This window comes from Alosa pseudoharengus, unplaced genomic scaffold, assembly GCF_046254945.1.
Source record: "Alosa pseudoharengus isolate Yale_2024_CS ecotype anadromous, Long Island Sound unplaced genomic scaffold, YU_APseudo_1.1 YU_APseudo_1.1_scf_1, whole genome shotgun sequence".
Lineage (NCBI taxonomy): Eukaryota > Metazoa > Chordata > Actinopteri > Clupeiformes > Clupeidae > Alosa > Alosa pseudoharengus.
The window spans coordinates 19797767-19820280 of record NW_027468564.1 but is presented as its reverse complement, the minus strand read 5'-3'; the positions used below and the strand labels follow the sequence as shown (position 1 = coordinate 19820280).

General features: G+C 40.5%; 1 protein-coding gene across 2 annotated transcripts; it reads right to left on the bottom strand.

Annotated features, from left to right (window-relative positions):
* Positions 1 to 6787: 6787 nt before the first annotated feature.
* On the bottom strand, positions 6788 to 18461 carry LOC143122789 (solute carrier family 22 member 7-like). Of its 2 annotated transcripts, XM_076283673.1 has the most exons (10): positions 17995 to 18461; positions 17143 to 17246; positions 16462 to 16616; positions 16117 to 16285; positions 15629 to 15752; positions 13910 to 14019; positions 12613 to 12827; positions 12035 to 12143; positions 9293 to 9499; positions 6788 to 9028 (listed from the first exon to the last, which is right to left on the bottom strand). In XM_076283673.1, exons 1-10 carry the CDS (start codon positions 18367 to 18369, stop codon positions 8941 to 8943), a joined length of 1656 nt encoding a protein of 551 aa, XP_076139788.1. In that variant the 5' UTR covers positions 18370 to 18461; the 3' UTR covers positions 6788 to 8940. The 2 variants fall into 2 exon arrangements, with proteins under 2 accessions (XP_076139788.1, XP_076139798.1); XM_076283683.1 differs by lacking the exon at positions 6788 to 9028 and having other exon boundaries at positions 9388 to 9503.
* Positions 18462 to 22514: the final 4053 nt, after the last annotated feature.

The window sequence follows — 22514 nt, the reverse complement described above, 5'->3', positions numbered from 1 at the left end:
ACTCTGATCACCTCTCATTCTGCTTCCACTGCCCAAGTATTCAGCTCTTTGAAAACACTGACTGAAGAGGGTTTAACACTCAGGCCACCCATGACTCCCCCATGGTCAATGATTCATACGCCTCTGTTCGGGACTCTATAAACAACATTGACAGTCACCACTCTCAAACTGATTACCACTTTCCCTAATCAGAAGCCATTGATGAACAGGGAGGTCAGATTCCTGCTGAAGGCACGAGATATTGCATTCAGATCATGTGATGTTCAGGCCTATAGCTCATCCAGGGCTAACCTGAAAAGGGGCATCACAACCACAAGCTAAGGATCAAGGATCACTTCAAGAGCAACTCTGACCCCGACACATATGGCAAGTCAACAGGAGGTGGCCCTCAAAATGGGTGTGGTCTCTGCAGAACACCAACCCCTCAAACTCTTCACCACCGATGTGTGTGCGGGACTGAGCAGGATTAATGCACGTAAGTCTGCTGGTCCTGATGGCATCCCTGGACGCATCCTCAGGGCCTGTGAAGTGCAGCTGACTGACATTTGGACTGACATATTTATCCTGTGACCAGGCAGCTGTCCCCGCATGCTTTAAAACCACCTCCATTGTACCGAAGCCAAAACAGTCCACTGCAACGAGCCTTAATGACTTCCATCCAGTTGCACTCACCCCCATCATGAAGTTCTTCGAGAAGCTGATCCTGGCTCACATCAAAACCCGCTTACCACCCTCACTGGACCCCTTCCAATTCACCTACCGTCAGAACAGGAGCACGGAGGATGCCATCTCTACAGCACTTCACTCAGTGCCGGTTCAGACCTCCATGGGGCCCTAAGCAAAATCCTGCTAAGGGGCCCTCCTACCTGAACTCTGAGCGCGAAAATGTCAGTCGCCCGCATTCAAACAAACGGAATATGCGATTATATTTCACAACTTTGCGAGGTACTGTGTCTGGGAAAGGCTGGCAAGCAAGCCGCAGACAGATCAGGGGATTCACTTCCCTGTTAGGTAGGCCTATGCTAGACCAGCAACAGGCACTGGAGTGACTCCTTTTTCTCCTCCATAGTAGCACACTAGTTGGGAAACTAGCACACTAATCACAAAGTTATCTGTGTGAAAATCCTGCTAAGGGGCCCTCCTACCTGAACTCTGAGCGCGAAAATGTAACCATTTTTTACAGTATCGTCTGACACCTCAGTGCTCCCAATTCAATCATCCCACCCCATTTTGGACGTCTATGGAAGTTACCAAATATAGTGTTTTTCTATAAAGGACTAGGAGAAAGAAACATAATTGTGTGTGAATCACCTTCACACATCAATAAATGCCCAGTTTCAGTGTCTGGGCTGTTTGCTTTTGATGCTTGCTGTACACATCCCCTTGCAAAAAATAACTGCAGTTTTTTCAAGTACAGTTCAGTTATACCACAGTAGGCTACAGTGCAGTATAGTATTTTCATGTCCAAAATACTGCATTTCTGTAGTAATATGCAGTACAATGCAGTTTTTTGTGTCTAAAATACTGCATTCCCTGCACAAGAACTGCAAATATTTACTCCAAAGCTGCGGTTTTCATACTCAGAAATCTGCAGTTTGACACTTGAAGTAATGCAGTTTTTTTGTAAGGGTCTGGTTGTGTAGTAGCCTACTGGCTGACTTCACCTGTGTGTCTGTAGTAGGCTACTTGCCAAAGACATAGGCTATGAACGGGCTCCCCTGATTCTCTTATTATTTCAATATTTTTTTCAAACGTAGACTATTTTAAACAATCATTTTAATACTTCATATCATATAGGCCTGATTTACGATGTGCATCTATTGTCCATGCAGCACAGCGAATCAAAGTTAATACATTAGGCTAGGCCTACTTTCCATTTTGCATACGTTCAGTTGTAGGCTAAAAGCTTGACTGAAACATTGTAAAACAATTAGTTCTTTTAAAAATGTATGGGAAGAGTGAAATCAACTATTAGTTTCGACGGGTCCTCGCATGTTTCTGCTGAAAAACTGCTAGTTTCATCCCGAGCTGCACGTTATGAAGGCATTTAAAGATGCAGCCTTTTTTTTTTTTTTAAATGTCAGTCGCCCGCATTCAAACAAACGGAATATGCGATTATATTTCACAACTTTGCGAGGTGCTGTGTCTGGGAAAGGCTGGCAAGCAAGCCGCAGACAGATCAGGGGATTCACTTCCCTGTTAGGTAGGCCTATGCTAGACCAGCAACAGGCACTGGAGAGACGCATGTTGACATCAAACCATGGAACGAAGCAAGTTTACCCGACTGCTGTTCCCGCTGTCATTCTCGTGCCGTTTCTTCCGTTTTTCATGCCCTGAATGGAAATTTGGTTTAATGTTCATCTTCTTAATGTACGAGGCACTGTCGCTATAACTGTATAGGGCCTACTAACTTGTCTGTCACTAGCTTGACTCAAGAGGAGACGGGGGAGGGGGCCTTCATTAACTTGCGGGGCCCTACGCAACTTGCGTAGTGTGCGTATAGGGAGAACCGGCCCTGACTTCACTCTGCCCTGTTCCACATTGACAACAGCAACACCTATGTGAGAATGCTGTTCATAGCTGGAAAGGTGCTTAAGTCAATGGCAGTATGGCAACAAGAGTTGTATACATAAGACATTGCAGATTCTGGAGTAGTTTCACCCAAAGCCTAACTGACTTTATGGTGCATAAACGAATGTGTGCATGCTGAAATGTGCTTAGTTACATGCTTACATGCCTGACGCACCCTTACAGACTATTACGCACCCTTACGCACATGGCAGACTTTGCCCCTTAGTCATTTGGCAAAAGCTATTATCCTAAATAAATGGGCATTTTCTCTGACTACAACAATTGGATTAAAGCTGTCTACTTCCCCCTAAAAGGATGACCGTCAAGTGAATCAAAACCTGTGGCAGTCGTGTAGATTGTATGATTTGCAAAGTAGGTGATACTTACACACTTTCAATTTGCAAATAGAATGAATTTACTAAAAAAAGACCAAAATCAAAAGTGTTTGACTTGAAAGGAAAGGAGAGAGGGTGGATTCACAACAATTCCTTAAGACTTTAAAAATACACAAAATTCCATTCAATGCCACTGCATAAAATAGATGTAAGATTTACCTTAGTGTCCAGTGTTGCAGAGCCCAAGGCGCAGGAAGTTTATAAATCCTGTGCACAGACAGATCATTTCTATGTGGGCAGAGAGACCCACACATTTCCTGTCAACAGTCAATGGGAGGAGCACATGGCTGAGTATATGTATATATATATATATATATATATATTATCAGCGTACAAGGTAAGGCAAGGTATGTTTATTTATAAAACACATATAGCAACCCAAAGCGCTCCACACACAGACATCAAGACATAAACTGACAAATAATCAAATAATTGCCAATAAACAGAAACAAGAGGCCGGACGAAGTGATGTGATTCATAAGAGTACCCTCAAAGCACAGACATCAACACATAAACAAACAAATTAACACATAATAAAAAGTAAAAAATGAAACATGTTGCAAGACAGTTATACACATGGACATCACTCTTTCAACTTAGCATCTACAAAACACCCTGATGTACTTTCATTATGCCATACAGGCTTCAATGAAAGACTATGACGTATATCTACTCATAATAGTTTGCTGTGTTACATTCTGGCACTGCCAACCCAAACAGTGAAATTAACTAAATGATTTAAGGGTCCCATATTATCCTTTTTTTCACAAAAGGAAATCGTTGTCTCAGGTGTAAATGTATAATTTGTGATAAAGCACCACAGCACTTTTCTCAAGCCAGTCTAAGCAGCTGTTACAACATGACTGGTTGTTTGATTTGATTTGTTTGTTTGATTTTATTTGGATCCCCATTAACTGATGCAGAAAACATCAGCTACTCTTCCTGGGGCCCACACACAACATATAACAAACAAGAAACCAACATACAAGACAACAGATATGAAAAGTTGTTTGCAAAAAGGTTGTAAGAGCCACTGCTCACCCTACTCTGCTCTGTGTGCCAACACGAGTATGACTTTGTGCTACTATGGCAACTGTTGAATATGTTGTGAACCCAGGAAGTAAACTGGCTGCAAGAGTAGACCTGTGGTTTCTGACAAACTCATGCAACCACAAGTTAGACCCTGAACTAGATAAGAACCAGTGTCTTTCCGGGACCTTTTTTTTCAACAGGATGTCTCTGAAAGTTTAGCCTAGTTGAAAAGTAGCCGCTCTCATATGATTTTATGCAGCTAACTATGAGGGCTGACACACGGCCCATTTAGATGTCATTCAAACTTGTGTTTTATAGAGTAGACAATGTGGCAATCTTTGCATTTTCACTTTTAGTATCTCGAGTTTGTCTTTCTTCAACCTTGACATTTTGCCACATGAATGCAGGGACTTTTGAAGCATGAAATTCAAGGACAGACCATGGGGTTACCACCACCAGGTGGCCATTCCGAAACAGCAATTTTAGTATTTTGAGCTTTCTTCAAGTGCCTCTAGCGGCTTGCAACATTATTGAGCCTTGTTTATGCTTACATGAATTGACAAAACAGAAAACAATATTTTTACAAAATGGCAGTGCGTGGCTACCATTTACGGCTACAGATCATTCATACAGGATTTAGATGAAGAGAACGGACAATCCGATTTACAAATGCACTTTAGAGATGTGATGCTCGAAACAGACGTCTCGAATCAGTGTCAAGCTTTCGAAGCACAAGTGTTTTGAAACACTGCTTCAAAACTGCTTCTTGAAACACTGCTTCAAAACATTGTTCAAAATGCCATGTCATGGGACCAAGGCTAAGGTAAACCCGGTGCATTTCACCAATGGAAACAAGCTGCTATGTGTCCGTGTGTTTAATTAACAGTGTATACTTTACTTGAGCCATAGCCATGATGGTGTAGTGGTTAGCGTGGATGCTTTTGCAAGGGAGCCTATGCTGTTCAAATGTGGCCTTGAAACAATTCTGGCACAATTGCTTTGAATGTTTGGGTGTTTCACAAAGCCTCACACCTATGTAAGAGTTCATATTAAACTCTTTCCAGAGGGTACCCGTTCAAACAGGTTCTGTCTTTGATAGATAGATAGATAGATAGATAGATAGATAGATAGATAGATAGATAGATAGATAGATAAAGTCTTTATTGTCCCATAGGGATAATCATTTCTACACATCTTCTGTTCCATGTGACATATCTCAGCACATATAGCATATTGTATATAACAGTAACATACCGCATCCTCTCTTTGGTGAGATCGATCTTAGAGGCAGCTCTTCTGAGGCAGTGTGTACTGTAGATGACCTCTAGGGAGGGTAGAGAGCAGCTAATGATCTTCTGAGCTGTGGAGGTCACCCTCTGGAGTGCTTTCTCGTGTGCTACGGAGCAACTGGCCAACCCGGCAGTGATGCAGAAACTCAGCACACTCCTGACAGAGCAGCAGTAGAAGGAGACCAGCAGTTCATCAACCAAGTTGCTCTTCCTGTGTATCCTTAAGAAATGAAGACGCTGCTGTGTCTTCTTTACCACTGTGGTGATGTTAGTGTTCCAGGACAGGGCATCGTCCACGTGTAAGCCCAGGAACGTGAAGTGTGAGACTCACACTCAGTGGATGATCAGCTCGGTGGTTTTGGATTGTTCAGGATCAGGTTTGTTCTGTGTGCACCACATGGCCAACCTCTGCAGCTCCTCCCTGTCTGCAGGCTCATCTCCCCCAGAGATGAGCCCCACCACTGTGGTCCCATCTGCGTGCTTGATTTGTAAATGAAACCCAAATCCCATGCTGGATATTTTTACAACTGCAGCATCTTTCCTCTGATGATGGCATATGTGTGCTTGTAAGTTTGTACATCATCACTTTACTGTGATTATCACATTTTTTCATTTGTCTCTGTTTCAAAATGAAGGTCACGTGTGTAGACATTTGTGTTGTTGACTATATTTTGTGTCTGTTGTATTGATTGTTCACTGAATGTTGATTGAATTGTTTATTAGTTGCTTTTTACATGGCTACCAACAAGTATATTGTACAAGGACAATGCAAACTTAACCAGTAATGTATGGGTTAGAACCCTGGCAGCTGAGTTCTGGACATACTGGAGTCTGCTAAGGGCCTTTGTCAGAATTCTGAAGATAGGACCCAAGTGCAAGACTCTTTGAGGCAGTATGACTGACTGACAGACAGACAGACAGACAGACATTATTTCTAAACCTTTAACCCTTTATCCTCAAATCTTACCGACACTCTTTATCCTTGGGGTCAATTTCACCCCAGCTAAATAAACCCTCAGAAAATGATTATAATTTATATTGTTATCCAGTTTTTTTTGTGACAGGTACTTAACAAGAGTGTAATAGCCACCACCAAAAGCCCTACAAAACAATCCCACCCCCCACATATGAACACATTTATGAACCTTGGAACCCTGGCTGGCAATATTGCCCATCCAGTGTCAGCAGCCCAAATGCTTGCTGTTGCTTCCCCTTTTGACTTTTACAGTCCTGCCAAAATGACTTATATGTAATAAGTACTTGTGTATGTAATAATGATAATAACAATATGTTCTCATACTATTCAAATAATAATATCCATAATGTGTCAAATATTCATGTATCCTATGTTTCATACAGCTGGGGTCAAACTGACCCCAAGGAACATCAATGTACAAAATATTTGTATAGGACATTGAAAACATATTATTGTACAAATTTCATGCTAACTCTGTTGTACCCTTCAATTGAGGAAAAGTCATGAAACATGAAGCAAAAAAAAAAAGTGAACCAAATATTTTATGATGTTAAACGTTGCTTGGGGTCAAATTGACCCCAAGGATAACAGGAGGGTTAACTAAAAACTTACATACAGGACTTTCACATGACAACACAGTGAAACAATCCGACAAAGAACCGAAAAAATAGGGGGGTAGAAATACACAGACAAAATTAACAGAAAGATAGAGGACTGGATGAAACCAACAAGACAATAACAGGGAACCGGTGTGAGCAGAAACGGATGGAAACTAACGAGACAGGAAGTGCAGACCATATAAGGGAATGGGTGGAGACAAAGACACATGACTAGACAGGTAAATACAGAGCACATGACAGAGAACAATACAAATAATGGCCACCAGGGTGGCACAAAGTCTCTAGTCCAGGCCAGATCCTGACAGCCTTGGTGGGCTGTCCAGGCAGGGTGAAAGCACAGAAGCAGCTTTCCAACTAAACCTGGGATAAACACATGTCATTCATGCTTTGATACATGTTTTTTCATTAGAGGACCAATCATGTCACTGCTCCAACAATACTAAACTCCTCGTAAAAAGGACAATTACAGGACACCTGCACAGATTTGTTTAAACAATTAGACTGGCATTGAACCCCCCACTTGACAAATACTTGAACTTTCAATAATGTCTTATGTAAGATACTGACTTGTGTCTACAATAAAGTATTTCTGTGCCTGTTTTGAAGCATAAAACTTTTCCGTTACTTTTAAGTCTGTTTTTAAAATGTCAATATGAACAGTACTGAACAGTCACACACACAATAAACCTAATTTTTAGATCTATTTTTTGTAGTTTCAACGGGCCTTCAAATCAATAGCCTTGTGCATGAGTTCTCAAACTTTTTCCGACCACAAAACATTCTATAATGCATGAAGGCTTCCCTGACCTTGTTTTGCTCCACCCTCCATAGATATGTACAGTACACTACCTACTGCTTGCCTTCTACTACTACTGCTACTACTACTACTACTACTAGTATGCATAGTGGTGCACTGACACTGAATTCTGCAATATAGTAATAAGTTATTATTATCATTATTATTGCAATCCTTCTGTAGGCTACATGGAATGAATTCAATGGGATGTAATGTGAAACAATGTTAAATGGCCTATTTTCAAAGCAGTTATGGTCTGCTCACACACACATACAACCTTAGGTTATCCTCATCCTGCTTTGAACACAGTTGTATTATATAGTATTTTAAGCACCATCAGTTTGGGAAAAAGCCTGCGCTGCACAAGTGCTGACCTACCGAAATAAGTTCTAATGCGCATCCGAGGGTTTGGGGTTGTTGCGCACTATGAAGAAGGTTACTCTTCAGCTGATAAGGTGTTCCAGAGAGAAGTTGCATGTTCCGTCGCAGACAAATTAATCCATAACACCATGGACGTAAATTTCGATGTAAACATACTGTGCAAATAACTCAAGTCGCTGTAGTATGCACGGTAGGCTATTTGGAGGTTTCTTTATCTGGTAAGTGAAATCTGCATTTTCCTCTCGAGTTAAACGTGTACTTGCTTGTGCCAAGCCTATATATAGGCTACTGTATGTAGGCCTATTGGTGTTGTGCCGTGGCTATGTTGTAAGAATGAGAAATTGATATAAGAGGCTTTTGCGCAATAAGCGAAAAAGAGCAGAGATCAAATAAACAACAATGTGCTTTTACTGTAGTGGAGCTTACGAGATGGAAACGAGAGGGGAGAAGGCTTTTAAGATGCCCATTTATATTGTAGCCTAATGCACTCTTGTGTGTTTTAGCATAAATACGAAATAAGGAGGAATGTGATGAGGCTCCTATTAACTGTAAAGAATGCATCTGCAATCTAACATGAAATACAATCGCTGGAAACACAGCAAAGGTCAGAAGACTTTGATCAGAAGCAGCAAATGTGCATCTGTCATCTTGTCTGCAGTCGTTCATTCAAGATCAACAGAGTAACGCAAGTAACAAACTGTTTGAAATTTCAGTAATTGTAATTGCGTTACTTGATTTACAAAAATACTTTGTTACATGCTCGTTACCACTAAAAGTAGTGGAATTACAGTAACGCGTTACTTTGTAACGCATTACTCCCAACACTGATTAGCATTGAAGAGGAATAGTCAGGTTTGTGATGTTGAAACACCACAAATGATCAGTTATTTTCATCCTCCAAGTTGGAGGCTCCAACTTCAGTCTCTGCCTTTCCATGAGAGAGGACAGGGGATTCCACTTGTGGTGCTCTACAATTCAACCACAAAACATTGAATTATTATTAAAAATAGATATTTTCACTACTAAAACTCACACTAACACAAAACATTTACCATACTGCTGTGCCATTGGAATATATATTAAAGGTTTGGTGTACGAACAACCTAAGGTCTATTTCTGGATGATAATGAGTTCTTTCATTTTTGAGCAAAATTACGTTAATCCGGGAAGTTTTGAGATAGACAGTTATTTGCATTATGTCATTGTGTGAGATTTATTTTGGAAGGAGGCACCTTGTTCCTTTGATGTCTTTGATGGTCTCAGGCAGGCATTGGTCTCGAGTTTCAGGCAGTCGGCTGGCCACTACACTGGACCCCACTGCAATGCAGCACAGGATGAGCTGAGGAAGGCCCAACCACACGTCATCCAACAGCAGGATCAGGGGGGCCACAGCTGCCCCCGCACGACCCATAAAGGAGTTATAGCCCATGCCATGCTGCCTGTCTCAATGCATAAGAAGGGTTGGGAACATTACTTTTTAAATGTAATAAGAAACAGATCACAAGTGACCCTGCTAAAAATGCAATGTATCTATTTTGCATGCCATTCTGCCTGTCATGATGATAACACATACACACTGAACGAGAAACCACTGGCTCCAGTGATAAATATTGAAAATGAGTTTGCTGTACCAAGTCTTTGTTTCATACATGCTAACTGTTGTGGCACATTCCCCTCTCAAAATATAAAATACATCAGTATTTTAGTAAGAGTTGCTTAGCACGTCATTCTGTCATTTACGGCAGGCCTCCAGAGAGAGATAAATAATCTGAAAGACCAGTCCTTCTGCAATCCTAAGGCAAGAGAGAAATTCTCATCTGTGTGGGTCTCACTATTGTCTTGGCTGGCTATGGCAATGATTACCGGCACCCAGGGATGGCAAAAGTACTTACTTCCCGTACTCAAGTAGAAGTACAAATACTTGTGTTAAAAAATACTCTGGTAAAAGTAGAAGTACTGATTTAACTTCTTTACTAAAGTAAAAGTAACAAAGAACAGGCTTGGAAATTTACTGAAAGTATAAAAGTAAAAGTAGTTTTGCGAGAGTTACAGAGCCTAGAATATTGTTTTTTATTTCTGCCAGATAAAAAGCATCTCTGAACTGACCACATTTCAGCCCTCTAGGTAACTTGATATGGATTTTAGAAACACAACTGAGCCTTAGCTCTAGGTCTTGTGAAGCTGTGTGCAAAATATAGAATGAAAAATTAGTGCTTTAGACCATTATTTGCCAAGGTATGCTCACACGTTTTGTAATGCCCTATGGAAACTCCCCATAGGACTTTTGGTTACCCAAAATGCATACTGACAATAAAAGTATGCATTTCTGAGATTTCTTGTAGAATATTTGGATTGTATGTCAGGTTCTGATATAGAATGACTACACAAAATATGGAATAATTACGCAAAAGTCTATATTTTTGCATTTTCTTTGTTGGCTTCATGGGTGTAAGATGGACTATACATCTGCACAACTAACACTGGATAAACAACATTTTTTATTAACACTGGATAAACAACAATATTTAATTCCTATGGATTCCTGTGAATATTTCAAGATAAGGAATGGTAAAATAAGAGGTGGGTAAACTATGAATTCTGTGTTCACGGTAAGGTGGACTGCGCCATTAACCTGACTCCTCCAGATGGATGCTTCACATTTGCTCTGCATGTCCATCTGGGAACTTTCCGTTGGAAAACTTTTGGGAAGGGCCGGAAATACTGGTTAGCTGATTGGATAAACCATCTATAGATAGATAGGAGCTACCTCAGTTTTCACGGTAGGCCCTACACTTCTGAAGAAAGTATATTCCTCCATTACGGACTGGAATCGGCCGTGGAGGATGTCTGTGTCATTCATTCCTCCCAGCTGCATGGCTGAGACTCATAGCTTCACAGCTTCCCCAGGAATACTTTCTAATTTGGATAAAATTTGCGTGATAGCTACGCTGATCTCATCTGTGGATGTTGTCATGTTGTTCGCTGCGTCACAGCTAAACCCGCCTCAAAACCAACGCTGATGGCCGTTCGTTTGGCGAACTGCTTCTCTATCGGAAAGATGCCAGACTGATCTGCGTGTGGAAAACTGAAGCTCGCGAGATCAGGATGGTCTCACAAGGCTACTGCGCCATGCGGTATCACATTTTTAGAAAAGGCATTCTGAACATGTTTAATGATGGTGGAGGTTGTTGTCCAATGCTTATAACAATACAAGTGGTATTAAGTGGTTCATAGAGTGAGTTCATGAGTATACATATTGTGATTGTGGATAATACAGTGTGATTTTTAACAATTAACATTTGTAATTGGTGAATAAACTCTTTTGAGAGGTGGATAATTTCTAATAAGTGGTGGATAAACTATTTCTGAAAATTCAGAAGTGGGTAAACTGTGTTTACTTGCGTTTAGCCTCCATCCCTGTTATTAAGACCCAATATGCTGCATCTACTGTACGTATTGCTAAGGATATAGGCTACACTGCAGCTAGAAGTTAAGGAAGCACCAAAGGGGAGGGTATGAAGTGGGGTATGATAAGTCATTCCTGACTGAAAACCTATATAAGGTCTAGAATCATTGTGGAGACATGGAGAGGTAGATATTTTAGAACCATTAGAATCATTGTGGAGACATGGAGAGGTAGATATTTTAAGAACCATTTTGAGAGTTGTTAATGCAAATAAAGATGTTCCCATTTATTATTTAAAAAGGGTATGAATAATTTGGGATTTTTCATTTTTAATTAAAAAAAATCATAAGGTTTACACTTCTTTATTTAATTCATTTTTTCTCCCACATTGTCTTACAAACTTTTGGCATGTGACATTGTCATTTTCAGTCAGAACAAACATATTGATAAAGAGAAAATCAGCATTAAATCAATATTTGCCAGGGGTATGAATAATTTTGTTCTTAACTGTATGTGGTTGGACTTTACTTTATGAAGCCAGGTTTCCTGTCTCTTTTCCAGCCCTTACCTCATCACAGTTGGGTAGAGCTCCGAGCTGTACAGAATCAGAGTGGCAAAGGCAGCCGCCGAACACCCTTTAGCGAGCACCGCTACTACTGTTCTCACCACCCGCTGCTCTGAAGAAGAGACACACACACAAACAATCACACTGCATTGTGTAGTGTTGGTATCTTATCTTTGTAGATATCTATCTTTCTTGTATCTGTTCATATATGTGTGTGTGTGTGTGTGTGTGTGTGTGTGTGTGTGTGTGTGTGTGTGTGTGATATGCTCAATGCTCTGCCAGTGCTATTTCCTTTTGATTTTAAAATTAAAATTGTAAAATCATGCCAATTAAGTGTGTACAATTGAAGTGAATTGATGATTTCAAATTTCTACCCCTCCCTTCGAAGTCAATGTATAGACCCTTTCAAGAGAGTTCTATTATCAGCATCATAGTTGGCCCCACAAGGCTTCCGTTTTAACATTCCTTAATGCAGAGGAAGTAGATTGGGAACCAAATATAACGTTCAAGCATTGTTTTTGTTTTTATTGTTGAAAGGGTCTATAGCCTTTGTTTGGCCTAATATGCAGTGCTTTCTTTACCTCTGGGGACGAATACGGTGATAGCAAGACATATCCCAGTGAGAACAAGAGCACCGCACTCAGTCTTACGGCGTCCAATCTTGTCCAGAAGGTAGAAAATAGCCGCTTTAGCCGGAATCTCAACAGCAGCCAATATGAACTGTATGAGGTAAATACTCATTCCAAACCCTGTAATGTTCAAACCGATGCCATAAAAGATGAAGGCAACTCCGTACCTGCAAGACATTAGACAGAAATAATTATGAATAAAAATAATTAGACATGCAACAATTACAGAATTTGTAGGCTAGACTACGTGTTGTTTTCTTTCACTATCTATAGTTGATGGTGATCAGCACACAATGTTAAGCTAATTAACTAACTCAAGACTCATCATGGATATAACACGTTATTTTAAACAACGCAAACAGAAAGGATGGAGGCAGCAAAGCTAGAGTTTTTTCACATGGGCAATCCGCAAGAACAAGGTAGGCAAAATTGGTGTGCTTGTTAAAACGTTAGGCTAGCATTACAGCTGTTTAAAGCCATACGTGAACGGTACACTAGAATAAACCTAAAGGTAACTTTACTGTAGCCTTTATTGGGCTGTATCAAGTTGTCCAAATGAATAAGTTGTTGTTGGGCATTGTTGTTGTAAAGATATTGCATGTGAATGTTCTTAGTACTGTGACGCCCTGGCTTTGCCATGCCGTGAAGCGTTACGCCTCTTCCTCCCTCTGCCTGTATGGTGCTCTTGAGCACTAGGCATGTTGTTGCTGTATCATTGCATTTTGACCTGCAGGAGGAGCTGGAGAGGTCCCGTGGCTAATGAGGGGCGTGGCTCCGTGTTAATGGCCGTCGGAATAAAGCCGGTGTCCTGAGGTCTCACTTGCGCTCTCGGTTCTGCTCTGGCCTGACGCTGTGGAGGGCTGGCTGCAGCGATTCCCGATTGCCTTTTCTTTATGCACTACACACTTTGCTGACGTGCATGACACTTTATTTTATCTTGTGTTGCCTCTCACCTAAGATTATCATTTAAAAGTTGCCTGATGGTGTCAGTCTTCCCTATGTCCTTACCCTTTGAGCCAAGGTGTTTGTGACAGTACGGCATTGGCTACTGCACGCTAGCCCAGCTCCTTATCTACACTACCACCACCCCAGGTGAGACTGTCTTACGTGCGTTTTCACAAGTGGTAAGGATGCAACTTTCAACGTGCAAGAGTTTGACGTTATCCTACTTTTTCAGATGGTCCAACAACTTGTCTAACATAAGGCACTGCTTGAATATGAAGCATAATTGGGTTAGATCTCCTCATACCAAGTAAGACCTGTAAGTAGTGCAAGTTTTCTCATCTTGGAAGTCCTCAGCAGATCGAGATAGGAGTATTTCCTGTTCCTTCGATTGGTCAACACAATATTAGACAGATTCTAATGAGAGGGAGAACAAGCAAACAAACAAACAAACACACAAATAAACAAAGAGGTCCTGGGAAAACATAGAAACACACACACACACACACACACACACACACACACCCACACACACACGCACACAATGTACACCTTACAGATGTAATATCCAGTGTTGCCACAGTTACCTTGAAAAAGTAATCTGATTACTGATTACTGATTACTCCTTTAAAAAGTAACTTAGTTACTTTACTGATTACTTGATTTTAAAAGTAACTAAGTTAGATTACAAGTTACTTTATTAGTTACTTTCAGCAGCTGCCGACAACACCCCCAACGCCTCAACATAAAAATGATAACCGGTTTTGTCAATACTCAATATACTGGAAGTGCATTTTAACAGCAATGTATAGCAGACATCCCAACCTAACCTACTTAGATACTGAAATTCAGATGTTTGTTCAATAATGTCTAAGTACACCAAATAAGGAAGGCCTACTGATAGAAACTGTTATAGTAAAATATGTAGATTTTTTTTCATGTAGCCTTGGCAACTAGCCATCTTGTAGCCTATAGGCCTGAATAATATGCAAATGAAATTACACTTGTTAAACTCACCTCAACAAGTCTTTTGCAATCATTTAACCCGCCGTGAGCAATGCTAAAGTTGCTGTTACAAACAGTGCAGTGTGCAAGATGATCGATCATTATGTTTTAATCTTTTGAGACAATTGGGTACACTTTTGTGTAGTCTGATGTGAAATGGGTCTTAAATCTTCCTTTTTGAGGGGCACTGACGCTGCCATGACGCTTCTGTTCCTAGATACACTGACTGAACTGATTAATTATGTTTGGGAGAAAAGAGATATAAGCACTTACACTGAAAACGGATTGGTTGATTTAGCAAAACAGACCAGGATGCTCTCTGTCTTGGATGCGCTTCAGGCACAAACGCACCACTCCTCTCTCTCTCCCTCTCCGTTGTGTGCGCATTAAGCTATGCACACGCGATTTGAAGCAAAGATTCTAGAATCTTTGATTTGAAGTCCGGTCTGGCTTGCGTGCTCTTGTTCGCTCTAGGTTCCGGGAGATTTTATGTAATTTGCGGGCGTCAGGAAGCCGCTATCAATATGTGGGAGACTCCCAAAACTTCGGGAGACTTGGGATGTCTAGCTAGAGAGCACTTTGTCGCCAGCACAGAATGTACAATGTACCTTAATGTTGTCATGTTTAACTGACACAAACTCAAAGTAATGACTGATGAAATGTGCATCTCTCTCTCTCCCTCCATTGTTGTTTACGTTTGTGTCACTGCACGTGAATTGTCCTCATGCTGAAAACGTGAGCATAGATCTACATGACATTAATACCCAAGACAAGAAGAAAGCAAAGAATATATCTTTTTATTAAGGAACATGACAAAAATAGTAACGCACAGTAACTTAGATAAGTAACTTTAATCTGATTACTGGTTTGTAAATAGTAGCACGTTAGATTACTCTTTACTGAAAAAAGTGGTAAAAATAGACTAACGCGTTACTAAGTAACGCGTTACTGGCATCACTGGTAATATCCATGATGATGATAATAATACATCAAAACATGCAAATGGACTGCGGCAGCTCACCTCTGGTTTGATGAAGGAGGCCATTTCCTGCCGGCGGTTCATCTTAATACACTTATTTAAGTAGTAGTGAGCTTCGTCTAGCTGCCCATTTGCTATCAGCCACCGAGCTGATTCTGGAACCCATCTGTTTTGAGATGACAGCTGATTAATTCAATTAATTCCAAATCCAGGAGTTATGAGAAATATTCAGTCCCCATGGTGATGAAAACGTAGCCTTTTGATAGAAACACAAAGATACCTCTATGCTATTGTGAGCTACCCCCATGTTATTATGAATTACCTGTGAGTTACCCCACAATATTATGACTATGAGTTATGAGTTACCCCATGATATTATGGCTATGAGTTATCTATGAGTTACTTCCATATTATGTATGAGCTACCTATGTATTACCTGCATGATCTTATGTATGAGTTATGAGTTACCTCCATGATCTTGTATGAGTTATAAATTACCTCCATTATCTTATGTAAGAGTTATGAGTTACCTCCATGATATAATGCCCATGACCACTGGTGCTGTGATGGCCGCAATCAGCCACCTCCAGTCTCTGATGAGGAATGCAAGTGCGGGCAGTGTCATAAATCCAAATGCCCATGAAAAGCTGTCAATCACTTTTACTAACTTCCTGCTTTCAATGTCCACCCATTCCAAAACTGTAGAGAGAAGCAATTGTAAATGCACACACACACACAAGCATTTGATATGCAACTTTTGACTTGTACTCAGAATGTTAGAATGTTCTAAATAGTTAAAGTATGATTTGCAGCACCATAAACAGCTACTGAAAAATTGAGACAGGGGGGGAGAAAAGAGAGGGGTGTGTTCTCACTGAGCACAGAGGTGACAATTTGAATGCCCGTGATGCAGAAGCCACTCATGAACCTGAGCACAGCGAACATGACGTAGGAGGTGGAGAAGACACTGAGCAACGCAAAGACCATCCCCGACACGTACGACACCAAGAGCATTTTCCTGCGTCCATACCTGTGTGTATGAGAGGGGTTACCTTTAATAAACTCAACCCCTAACCCTTAACCATAACCATATACTGTAGGTACCATAGTGTTAACAGATTGTTTGTTTATAGCAGACTGTCTGTTTATAGTCTATAGGGGACCATCCAAGTATGACCATTATTTTAACCTTAAATCAGGATATTATTGTTACAAGACAGACTTACACATAACTTTACCACACAGAGGTTGGAGTTGAAGGTGAATAGGTGGATAGTATATGTAGCTGAGCTCTGAGCTGAGCTGAGGACTGCTCTAGAAACCCAGGACTGCTTTAAAACCCCAGGAGTTGGTACTCGAGAGAAGGCTACTGCATACATCGCTAAACACAATGGGCAATACATCACATCACCTACAGCAAACCATTTCTGCCCACTGCAACTACACTGCACAATGACTTCCCTCTGGACATAGAATATCTGAGAGGCCTTCTATGCCCTGTGGGCAGGATAGATGGCTTATCTACAATTTATGGTGTTGTTTGAAGTGTGTCATACCTGTCACTCAGACTACTAAAGGTCATGGCTCCGAACATGACCCCTACAAAGAAGATGGTAGCAGTGGCTTTATTCAGTCCCTTCTTATCGCACACCAAATCCCACTTTGAGGAGGAGAAAAATATATATAAATGAGTAAAATTGGTGGGGCAAATCATTTCTAGCAAGATGAATGCTGTTTCTAACTGGGTTTTGAAATCATAGCACCACAGACAGGGGTTCAACCTTTAAAGGTGTACCGTCACACTGGTGTGAAGGGAACGTTGGAAAATGAACATTTCTGGGTTCATTGAAATTAACATAGAATTTTAGAACCTTCCATTGTTGTGGAATGGAATCTTATGTTAGAATGTTGAAAAACCCAGACCTTTAAGGGTTAAATGCTTAGATTACTCAGCAGACTGTGTTTGTCGAGGGAATACAAGAGAACGAGGAAATGATAGGAGAATTAGAAGCACACACAGACTAAAGATGTTTGGCTCCAAAGACATTCAAGTTTTATAACTCTCTTCTTATGCAATTGAGTCCCCTCTATTGGCAGACATTTGGAATAGGCTGTCACTGCAGGCTCTGAAACTTCTAAAAATGTCTTTGGTTTTCTGAGGTTGTTTGCATACTGTATATAATAATTGTAATGAGGCCACACCATTCTGTACAGCTCTCAAACTTTTAATAAGTTTGATGTTGTTTTTATATGTTTATGTCTCCACATGGACACATGACTGACAATATGGCAATGAGTCAAATCAAGTCAACTTTATTTGTATAGCGCATTTCATACACAAAGGTCATTCAATGTGCTTTACATAAACAAAAGCAAACAGGAATAGCTGATAAAAGAGATGACTTTACCTCAGTGGCCAGTGTGCTTGTGAAGGTGCTGTTGTCATACACCCATCCATTCCTGCATGGCTCTGCAGGGTGCCCAGTGCTGCTGGAGGAGTTGAGCAGCATGTGGAACTGGGGCTCTGGGAACATGAGACAGGAAGACAGTTCTCCATCCGCCTCCATCGGGATCATGACCGACTGTCTCTCTTCCGCCGACATATTCCCAAAGTCCCCCACAGCACCACTGATGTCACAGTGATGGGATGGGATACCGGCTATGAAGTTGTTCACCAAGAAGTGACATGGTACAATGACACGTCCCAAGAAACTAAGGCAAAGAACCATCTTCTGGAACCTTCCAAAGCCATCAATTTCTGAAAGAAGGTCTTCAAACTTCATTAAGACAAAAATGGTAAATGGACATGTATTACAAAGTAGAATCTCTTCCCTAAACCTCTACCCTCTCATTACAGGACACAGTGGTGCTGCCTCTCTTCACCTCTCTCTTTTTTAACAATAGACTTGTTTCCATACGGGCGAAATCTAAGGAGGCGGGAACTTGTCCTGGAACCAGGGTGGTTTTCCAGAAAGTTGTTTTTCTGGCTTATCTGGTATGTTAACCTAGTGTAAACGGTAAAACTGGGATTTTCTGTATACAATATATACAGCTTTATTTGTTTTACAGCAAATTTGTTTTGTGGCACCAAAAATATCTGGTGGGAGTGTAACAGCATGATCATCCCCATGTACTGAGATGACCATGTGAAACACAATGCTTGTAACTCTAACCCCTGTAGAACTCATAATGGTACCTAATATCTTCTTTTTTGTATTTAAACTAGATGTACCGCGGAGCGGTACAAAATATGACCGCCGCCCAGTCCGGCACATTTTTTCCACAAAAATAAGTCACACTTGTCAAATTGTGTTCATTTCCTACTTTGTTCCTGCTTAGCTTCAGTAATTCAGCAAAGTCAGGGTATCTGCTGGTCTGGCTGCTGGCTAAAAACAAAAGGTGAAAGGCATATATGATTCTAACTGTCTCACTGAATTGCATTATGCACACTGAATTCTCACTGGTATCTGCTAGACAACAAGTACCAAAACATGATTAGTTCATAGATTTCACATGTAAAATACATTTTATACAACCCCACCCCCATCTTGCCTGTTTATAATTCTGAAAAATTGTTGAATTGTGTGCATTTGTGCATGTACGTGTTTATGTGTGTGTGTGTGTGTGCGTGTGTGTGTGTGTGTGTGTGTGTGTGCGTGCGTGCATGTGCTTATGGCTGTGCCTGTGTGTGTGCATGTGCATGCATGCGTACATATATCTACTGTGTGTGTATGTGTCATACGTATGATTACTGTGAATGTATGTGTGTGTGTGAATATCTGTTTATGCACATTTATGGAATGGGTTAACATGACCCCTGGAGGCAAACATATGCAAAAAATTGGTCATCCTAGGCCCTACGGTTCTCAAGATATTCACAGAAAACTCTGTTGTTGTACGGTCACTAAATGTACACATAAATTAATTTATTGTATGGCCCCCCATGAACGAAAGTCCACGAAACTTGGCATGCATTCAGAGAGTGTTATAATGATCCTACACTTTCAATTTTGTGCAGTTTTGACCATGTCAGCCAGAGATATTGTGATTAGATTACACCTAATTTTTTGCTTTTTAATTTTTAACTAGGTGGCGCTATACATGAATTGAGTGGTAATGGGATGGGTTGACTTGGCCCCTTAAGACCAACATACAAAAAAAAAGTGGTCCTCCTAGGCCCAATGGTTCTCGAGATATTCACAGAAAACTGTGTCCGGCCACCTACAGGCCAGTTGGTGTACAGTAACATAAATTGATTTATTGTATGGCCGCCCATGAACGGAATTCCACGAAACTTGGTGTGCCTTCAGAGGGTGTCATAATGATCCTACACTTCCAATTTCGTGCAGTTTTGACCATGTTTGGTCACAGATACCTGCGATTACAACACCTCATTTTTACTTTTTTGTTTTTAACTAGGTGACGCAAAATGAAAAACGATGGTTCCATGCTATCCATGTGGGGCTACATGCCCACCAAGTTTCATGTACCCCGGTCTTTCAGTGTCCCGGGAATCCTTAACTCATTGAATGCCAAGCTGTTTTCGGGAGCTTTGTCCTAGAGTGCCAGCAATCTAGACCATTGTTGATGATTTTTGTACAGCCACAGCATATTCTGTGTTATAGCTATGAACACGTAGAATAGCTCAATTAAAAGGTGAGACGTTAAGCTCTCGGTGGGTGCAAACCGTGTATTTCTACACGCCTCTGTTCCTGAGAAATCCCAAGCTAAACAGTGGCTAGTTTTCATCAAAATCGCTGTTTCTTTTTCTAGAAATGGAGATATAACGTCTTTCATGAAATATGAAGTGTTGCCTGTTACTTACTTCTGTAAACATTCCGGGAAGTGATCAGCGAGACCTGGCGAGACTGCCACCTAGTGATAGACCCACGAAAATGGCCTGGTTTTGACCTGACGTGCATGCGTCACTGATTCGACCCAAAGCGGCAACCGAGTTATGATAAAATGTCCAGATAAAATGTCCAGATTTTATTGTCCAGTGCGTTTTCATGAGTTTCACGATCGTCATATATTTCATTTCCATTCATCACAGAGTTCCCAAAATCACATATAAGGTGTATTAGAGTGTCTAGTTTCGTAATTTAAAAAAAAAGCTATAAACGTAATATTACGTTTTTGGCACTCAACGCATGGGAAGGAAAAACGTAATATTACGTTTTTGGCACTCAATGAGTTAATGGAAATTTGTGCCATGCGAAAAAGAAAAAAAAATCTGACTAAAATTATATGACCGCCGCTTCCCTGCCCGGCGGTCATAACAATTCATTGTACTCTAGTCAAGAGTCGATTGCTATTGACAAAAGTAAAGCTGTATATTGTATATTTGAAATCACTTGCTCAATCACTTACTCTTGCACAGTCAGTAAACACTGTGACAATCATGTTTCTTTTGTCATTTGTGAATATTGCACAATCTGACACTCCATTGCTCATTATTCACTTCTAGAAACAAGATGTGACGGCTATATGCACACTGATACTCCGAGTACATGTTCTTCTGGGTGATGACACAAGTAACTCCTACAATACCTGCTTTGTAAGTTCTCATAATTATAGTTCATTATATTGAAAAGGTATGGATACATTTGTTTTGTGTACCTTTATCTTACACAACATTATGTTAATTAAAAAATGTTATGCTGAGAGACAATGCAGTTTACAACCTCTTCAACAGACACTATATTCAATTGTATTTGTTTTAACGTGTGCGTATGTATGTATGTATGTATGTATGATATATGTTTATATTATTAATTGCTGCTTTCACCATAATTTCCCTTTGGGGGTGTATGAAGTAATCTATCTATATATCTAATGCTGATGATATTTCTATGAGATAAGTACAAAGCTGAGCATGGGATGCATACTAAATGAACAAAGTAGGCTCTGGGATTGTGACTTCACGTCAAGTTAAAACTGAAGATGCACAGTCGGTAAGCTCCAATATCCAAAGTGGGTGATTAATACAGGGTTTTCACTATTTAACAATGTATCCTCATGGATAAGGTAATGTCGGGAAATATGCCACTGTGTGACACTGTAATGGGGAAACATGAAGCTGTATCAGCATATTAAGCACCAAATTTGATACTGTAATGTTAATTTGTAACCTATACATGTATTTAGAACTAGGCATACTGCCGACATCGAGCAATATGCTGTTTCACCTTGTAGTGGCGCTTGACCTTAATACAGCCCTCCGGAGCGCGTAGCTGGAAAGGGGCTTAAGCCATGGCAGAATGTGGGCAAGAGTTGCATAAGAAACGCCCAGATTTTGGGGTTGCTCCTCCAAAAACGTGTAACTCTGTGTATCGTGCATAAATGACAGATTTAAGTGTAGGAGTGAAATTCACATAGTTATGTGGTTTATTTTTTTTACTTACAGCACATGGGAGAATTACCCCTTTAGAAGGGTGAGATAGTCTAAGTACACTAAACTAAGTAAGCAGTTGTTTGCACAACTTGCAATTCCTATTCCAGATTAGTCTACAATTTCAAGGCAATCGGTTTGCATGTTTTTTTTTAAGTAAGTTTTACTAATTACTTTCTATAGTGTGTTACCCCCAGCAATACTGTCCCCAAGGAGTCATATCCCCTAAGTGGCGGTGTGCTTTCAGACCAGATACGTTGGAGGATACTTGCAGCACAAGTGGGCAACCATTTGAAGGCTTCAGATCAGTTAATTAAATAAGGTTTCCATCTAAACCTGAAACATATTTAATTTAAACACCTGAATGCCTCAAGAGAGACAAACTCACATCTGCTTTCACTCATCTACCTGAAGGCTATAGAATGGAAATATGATGGGATATGAAAAAACAAACAAAAAACAAATTACACAATAATTTTGCTATGACTTAAAATATACATTTAATCAAATTAAGAGTATAATAACAGGTCCATCACA